At 43.5% G+C, this 7671-nt stretch overlaps 1 protein-coding gene across 1 annotated transcript; it reads right to left on the bottom strand.

Moving 5' to 3' along the window:
• Positions 1–5910: 5910 nt before the first annotated feature.
• LOC123098186 (uncharacterized) lies at positions 5911–7374 on the bottom strand. Its single transcript, XM_044520103.1, has one exon. The coding sequence runs from the start codon at positions 7330–7332 to the stop codon at positions 5911–5913; it is 1422 nt and encodes a 473-aa protein (XP_044376038.1). The 5' UTR covers positions 7333–7374.
• Positions 7375–7671: the final 297 nt, after the last annotated feature.

The following is a 7671-nucleotide window of genomic DNA, read 5'->3' as shown; positions in this document are numbered from 1 at the left end:
GATCCTCCAAAGAAACAGTAAAACAGCATAGCAAAATGAGAGACTGTCAAGTTACACAAGATGAAACTAACAGACTGTAAGTGAACTCTTTCAAAATCGCTGAGAAAATCTTAGGTTTTATCAAACGCCCGTCAAACTGATATCAGACATCCACAAAGCCAGCTACTACTATATAGAATAGTCAACATATGCCCTGCCAAGAGAAAGAGAAGCACTTTCAGGAAAAGAGGCTACATTGTGATATAATTATAACAGAAAGCACAGGTAACAAGTTAACATACACACGCTTAAATACACACACTTAAACACAGGTAACAAGTTTTTTTTTTGCGAAAAAAAATTGTTACCTGTTATGTTAACATACACACGCTTAGATACAGCGTATCAAGGCAACCATGCAAAAGTTTCTGGATTCTAGACTTATGGGAAAAAATATGCAGTCCAACATGAGGAATAAAACATCTCAAATATCTAAACAGCGCAAGTGTACAATGGTACAGTAGGCAACTCATCATAAAGTGGACTTGCGTACGGAATTCAAAAAATTAAGCTTGAAACAATGGCGTATGAAATTCATGATAGCAAAAATGCTAGTCTTAGTGAAGAATCAAGTAGTCAGAATACTTGCAAAAAAAAGTCAAAATACTTGCATTATGTCTGATATCAACTTCTGTACATTGACTATTAGCCAAAAATACCTATTACTATTGAATGCAACGTATATAAGAGCATCTACAGCCGAACCTTTCAAACCTGCCTCACATGCCCGGGCGGGCCGCCCGGTCGCAGTCTGGTTGTGAAATTTCGACCCAGACGAACGTCTCAAACAGGCCTCAAACGCCCGGGCCCACACGCTGTTCCTAGGCTCTGCGCCGCCAACTCCGGCAGAACAGTCATGTCGCCCGTCCTCGCCATGGGGCGATTCTTTGTCGGCCCGGACGCGACCACGGTACGTCCGGCAATTCTCTGGCTAGGCCTTGCGCTTGATGTGTTCGACACATTGTCTGGTCGGATATTTTCTGTCAAAATGCAGTCAATTGAGGTTTTAGTGCTTTTAGTAAACAATTACTCAAAATAGGTGTTTTCAATAAACTTACACGAAAACAGTTGTTTTTTGCATTATCAGACGCAATTTTGGTAGTTTTTGACAATTTACTCAACCGAGTGTGTACTAACTTGCTCACAATTAATATATCTATAGGTACCGAACTTCTTGGTAGGAAGCTATTGTCGCTAACGATAAGTTTTTCACCTTAGCTATATGTAAGCTGTCTGATTTTTATATTTGGATAAGTCAATTGTCTGAACGTTGACTCTTTTATCAAGATTCGTGTTGTTCTTTTTGGTGGTGTTTTATGGCTTTTTTTGCTATATTTTTTTAACTTGCCTCTATTTGTAGATAATACATTTTTCGGCTGGGCTTGAAACTCATTACCCATTGTGTATATTTTTTGTGCACTTTTGCTTTTATTTTTATTTTTAGCTGATTTTTCTTTTTTTCTATATATGTGTAATTTTTTAGGATATTGGGTTAGTGTAAATGTATACACAGAAGTACTCTATAATATGTGTGTAAATTATACCGAAGTGTAGAAAATAGACTATTACAAGCATATTCTTCATATTCGAAAAATTAATTTCAGTGTGTGTGTACTTATCTTGTGTTTTATTTTTTATTTTCTTTCTTCTTGAAGGGTAATAACATTGTCAGGAAGTTAGTCTTTCTTAGAAAACTTCATTTGTTAGATTTATTATTAGTTTTATTTCTTCTTCTTTCTTTTCTAAGGATAATACCGATGTCATTAATTCATTTCTTCTTAGAAAAAATTATATGAAAACTTCAATATTATATGCTTATTCTTCTAATTAATAAAGAGTGCAATCTATGTGCAAATTATGTGCAGATGTCGTCATTATTTGTTTTATTCATTTTCTGTGTTCTTAAAGGGTAATATCAATGCCACTCATTCATTAAGGAAAACTTTGTTCTATGTTTTTTTGTCTTGTTCTTACCAGGTATCGAGTTAGTTTCTGTTATGTTTCAGACCGACCGAAATATCTGGTTAGCCTATTTTGTGGTTGCAAAAAGTCGAGTTTATGTTTTATTTTAATACATGTCTTTGTTCATTCATGGTTACTTGATTTTTTCTGTCGTCGGACTTTCTCCAATATTTCTGTGTGCGGGGGAATTTTGATGTTGAAATTGTATTACATTACTCAATTTCATGTTTGAAATTTAAAATAAAATTTGTTTATGTTAAGGTGGGGGCTGCCAATCACAAAGGGCGAGGTGACGGAGGACGACAAGGATGGTGACGCAGAAAAACCATAGTCGTAACTGAAGCTCGACGCCACATCTTAATTGTAACGTGGTTATTTTGGCGATCGATGACATTCAGTTACAGGATGTGCCAAAAGCTTGAGAGACTATACGATTTCAGATATATTTTCTAGCACTTCATATAAAATCAAAAATCTACTTTTATATTTCATTTTTCGGAAGACGAGCACATATACAAATAGGGATATATACTTCATGGCTGTAACTTTTCATGATAACATACGTTTTAGTGTGCTATATAGAAAGATAAATTCATGGATTTTTTTAATAGTGAATAGTACACATGCTAGAATTGTTTGTTGTGTATATCACATCAAAGTGTAATCCATAAGGGAACTTTACAAACATGTAGTTTACATTTCTCTATATATTTGTAATTTTTTTCAGAATTTTTTACAACTTAAAAGGTTTTTTTTTTAACTCAGGCTGCATTTAAAAAACGGATGCAAAGACAACCCACACTACAGGGCCCACAAGCCAGCGAATGCACTGAACAATGGGCTTCTGTACACAAACTGGCCACAAAACATTTGTTTTTGAAATTCAGGATATTTAGGAATTAGGAAATATTGTTTTAAACTTGCGAATAGTTTCGGCAATTAGTTACCAGTTTTGAAACTTCAAGTACATTTCTAAATTTGTGAACTTTTTCTAAAAATCATGGACATTTTTCAAACTCACATACATTTTTTAATTCGTGATTTTTTTAAATATGAATATTTTTAATTTGTGAATATTTTAAAATTCATATACATTTTTTTGAATCAATGAACGTTTTTCATATCAATGATTTGTTTGTTCAAATGTGTGACCTTTTTTTTTAATTTACATACATGTTGGTTTTCAAAAACAAATAAAACAAAAACCCTAAATTTGTGAACATTCAACTTCGCAATTTTTTTCAAAAAATCAGAACTTTTTGAAAGCCTGATTATTTTTTAAATAGCAAATAAAAATAAAGAAAATATTAGGAAACAACAAGGGCGCTCGTGGGCCGATCCATAGTCTGTGGATAGGTGTGGGTTTACCGAAATCACTAATTAGGAGTACTCCTTGCAGAGATCACTCCCACCTCCCCAGGTTGTGACAACTGGCGCGCTACATGTGCGCCAGTTGTCACAGCCTATGAGTTTTTTTTCGTAGATCCATTTGTTCAAAACGTTTTGTCTCTCAAAGCGTGTGTCTAAATCTCAAACCATTTTCACCATTTGTTCTCCTCGCGTCGAGATCTTCAAAACTAGATTCGGTGTTGATAGTTTTTGACGAACTTTTTTTTTCACAAAAAAACCGGACGAAAAAACAGAACCTAGAGCACAATTATTCTCCCTTTCCAAAAGAGGTCGGCAGTGCTTCTCGCGAAATCACAACGGTGCCTCTCCCGGAAGCAAAATAGTGCCTCTCATGGAAGGAAAAAAACAGAAAACGCGTTTTTCTTTCCGTTTCTGAGAGGAACGGCCGTGCCTCTCGCTAAGGCACAACCGTACCTCTCGCAGAAGCAAAACAACGCCTCTCGCGGAAGGAAAAGAACAGAAAACACATTTTTTCTGTTTTCGAGAGGCATGGCCCTCTCGCGGAAGGAAAAAAAATAAAGACACATATTTTTTTTTCGTTTCTGAGAGGCACGGTCGTGTCTCTCGGGAAAGCAAACCATGCCTCTCGCAGAAGCAAAACTGTGTCTCTCATGTAGGCAAAAAACAAACAGAAAACGCGTTTTTTTCCTTTTTCAAGAGGCACGATCGTGCCTCTCGCGAAAGCAAAACCGTGCCTCTCCGGAAAGCAAAAAATAACATGTCTTTTTGCGCAATTTTTTTCCAAAATCTAAGAAAAGCCGGTGGAAAACCAAAAAGTCAAAAAAAACCAGGAAAAAACCATTTAAAAAGCCGAAAAGGCATGCGGAAAAATAAAAAAAATCGGAGGGAGCACCCAGAGCGCGCCAAGTGGCGTTGATCGTTGTGAAGCTCCCGAAAGAGCGCTCATCAACTAGTTGTTCTCTGGGTTTCTCGTTTCTCCTCGTGCGGGTCGGAGAATAGGAGAAACAAAAAAAAGGCACGTTTCTCAAAAAAAAAGGAGAACCAAGTCGCTTAACAACATTAAAACCACCACACTTGAGAATAGGGTAACAAATTGGTATCACATTAAAAGCAGGGCACAAAAAACCACCGAAAAATGTGCCTAATGCGTAACACGGAGCACTGATGGTCGAATTTGGCCGCGAAACCGACACGTGAGGTCCGCCGTCGGGATGATGTGGTGTGCTTGTGTGGACAAGATGCTGACTTGGACTGGGGTCCCACCTGTCAATGACTAAAGTGCTTATTTTTTCACCTTTTCTTTTTTACTTCTTTCTCTTTTTTATGGGCATTTAACCGAACACTTCGTGAGCGAGCACTGGACACGGACATCACCGGCGCCGCCACCACGGAGGACATGTGCAGCGGTAACGCCTGGCCAGCATCTCACCTGGCTACCACCGGCGAGCACCTCCGGGAGACCAGTTCGCGCCTCCGGGTGGCGTCATGGAAGTGGCCGCTCGTTAGAGGTGGACACGGACTTGGCCGGCGTAGGATCTCGCCGGAGCTCAGTGTGCGGGCCCGTCTCCTCGCTTCCAGTCCCGAGCGCCGCCACCGCTGCGGAGCTCCACACCGCCAACACCGACCGCCGTCGGTGGCAGGGAACGAAGGGATGACGCAGGGACGCAACGAGTGGGAACAGCATCGGCAACAGGTCGTGCTAGCTTGCTCCGCTCCCTGCTGCGCGACCCCACCTCCTCGCTCCCACTCCAAATGCCACCACCGCCGTGGAGCTTCACGTCGCCAACACCGACCGTCGTCGCAGTTCAGCGACCAGAGCGCCGCCACCGCGCGCCTGCCCTCCTTTTCCTCTTCAGGCCAAGTAGGGGCGTGATGCAGACGAGCACCTCTCCACCACCGGAGCGTGGTGGCCTCCTTTTTCTGTTATGGGAGCTGCACCGCTCCTGGTTGCCGCCGGCGAGCACCTCTCGACCGGACCTCATGTCCTCTACGCGACCGATTGAAGAGATGGGAAGGAAGAAGACAATGGATGGATGACATGTGGGACCTATGTCCATCTCAGCAAAATTTCCACATAGGCATGCCACGTCAGCCTTAGAGGTGGGCCCAACCAATCAGTTTGACTGTTTTCGCGAGGTTATCCGACTATCAATGCTCCGTGTTATGCATTAGGCACATTTCCGGTGATTTTTTATGCCCTGCTTTTAATGTATTACCAAATTGTTATCCTAGCCTCAGTTGTGGTGGTTTTGGGTAAATAATTGTTGCAGGCACGCACGAGAGCACGGTTCCAGCTGCCAGCGGCAGCGAAGCTGCAGATAACCTAAGCGTTGGCCTAGATAGCCTTCCGTGGGCGAGTATTCTCTGTTTTGGATGTGTGATTGATCTTTGCAAGAAACCAAACTACAACACCCAAAGGAATCAGAAGATTATAAGATGGAGAACATTTACTTGCAAATGTAATTCTGATACAAAAAGAAAAGATAACAAATAAAGCTTGCAAAATCACATGATCGATCATGGACAAAGGGAGGGGAGCTATTGTTTCTTGAGAGACGCAAGCGTGCTCAAGATAGTGATGAGTGCAGCAACGGCGGAGAAGACCGTGGCCATGATTCTCCAGTTCTTGTGAAAAAAGGCGTGGCACCGTGTCCGCTTCCGCCTCTGCTTGTTCCTGTAATTCTCAATCTCTTTCATGGTGCGGACATAGCGGCTCCCGAGAGGCAGGTCCTGAAGGCTGGTGAAGAAGGAGAGCGCCTCCTTGTTGGTAAGCCCTCCTCCTCCTTGCAGAACACTCTGTGTTCGCAGCTGGTGCACGTCCTCCTCCTTGTCCACGAACATGGCTAGGAGGAGGAGGTAGGAGCAGACAGCGGACGCTTCATCTTCAACATCACGCCCTTGAAATTCTAGGGTCGTGGACAGCTCGAAGGCTGCCATGTTGACTAGCCAGACTGAGCGTAAATCGTTCAGGGACAGTGGCGCCAGAGAGAGCTCCGCGCAGAAGGGCCCTTTGGTGTCGATGCCCATGTCTACGAGGTCACTTGTCTTGTTGGCCGTCAGCATGATGCCGCTTTCTGCAAGCTCCATGGCACCTACAGAAATCGAAACCGACTCGAGGCGGGGTAGCGGCTGCCGGTTCGGTTTGGGTTTGCTCCTTCCCACAATGTAGAACCGGACAAGACCGAGGAGGTGTGGCGGTTTGTACTTGTCTTCCCAGTCCAAAGGCTTCCTCCCGCGGACCTTGCGGTCTTGCAGGCCGTTTTTCAACGAATTAACGAGCTTCGGCAACGACACCTGCCTGAACCACATGACGGTCTCGACCACCCGCCAGGGGAGCTGGTTCTCAAGCAGGAGGATGTCACGGAAGATGTCGTTCATATTGCCCTTGAAATAGCGGGATAAATACGAATTCAACTTGGAGCCTGTAAGTTTAAGCATGAACTGCACCAAGAAGCAGGCATCATAGAACATCATAGGCTCGAAGTCGTTGTCGCTGATACCTGCCATCACGTCCTTGTCATAGAGCCCCCGGGCCTCGCCTGCGACTGAGACGACTGCGTCGTACATCTCCTGGACAGAGTGGCCCGACTCCATGATGCAGTGGTAGGCAGCCACATACTTCACCTTCTCCGCCGGCTTGAGGTGGTCTTTGCCGTGGTAGTAGGGTCCGATGGCCACCGTCACCGGAGTGGTGTAGTTTTTGTTGCCGTCGCTGAGACGTCGAATGAGTCCAGGATACCTATGCATCTTCCTGTCGAACATGTCGATGTCGACCTCGAACTCGTCTGCTGTTTTCTCGAACACTTGCATGGGGTCCTGGATCTCCATCTCCATCTTGTTTTCTGCATGTGCTTCTTCCTCACAAGGTGAGTTCGGTGTGGCTGCCGCATACTGAACCTGCTGCAGCTGCCCTCCGCTAGGGCTGCTAGGAACATACGTCTGGAAGCAGGTGACCAGCATTTCAGTGGACCAAGCAAACTCGTCAGGAACCCACGCAGCACCCGCGGGTTCCATGGACCAATCAGCCAGATGAAAGTCGCAGGGTGGCCATACAGCAGGTTCCATGCTCCTCCCTGTCAAATCGGCCATGAAATCAAAGTCCACCACAGAGCATTTGCAAGTGAAACAACTTTATGAAACTGGAAACAAAAACCGAGAATAAGATCTACTCCCTCTGTCCCAAAATATAAGAACATTTTTGACACTACACTAATGTCAAAAACGTTTTTATATTATGGGACGGAGGGAGTAGCTAGGAAGAGATCATAGCGAAAATTTTAGCTGGCATCAATCACTAGT

This window comes from Triticum aestivum, chromosome 1B (assembly GCF_018294505.1).
Source record: "Triticum aestivum cultivar Chinese Spring chromosome 1B, IWGSC CS RefSeq v2.1, whole genome shotgun sequence".
Classification (NCBI taxonomy): Eukaryota; Viridiplantae; Streptophyta; class Magnoliopsida; order Poales; family Poaceae; genus Triticum; species Triticum aestivum.
This window is presented reverse-complemented; position numbering and strand designations above follow the sequence as displayed.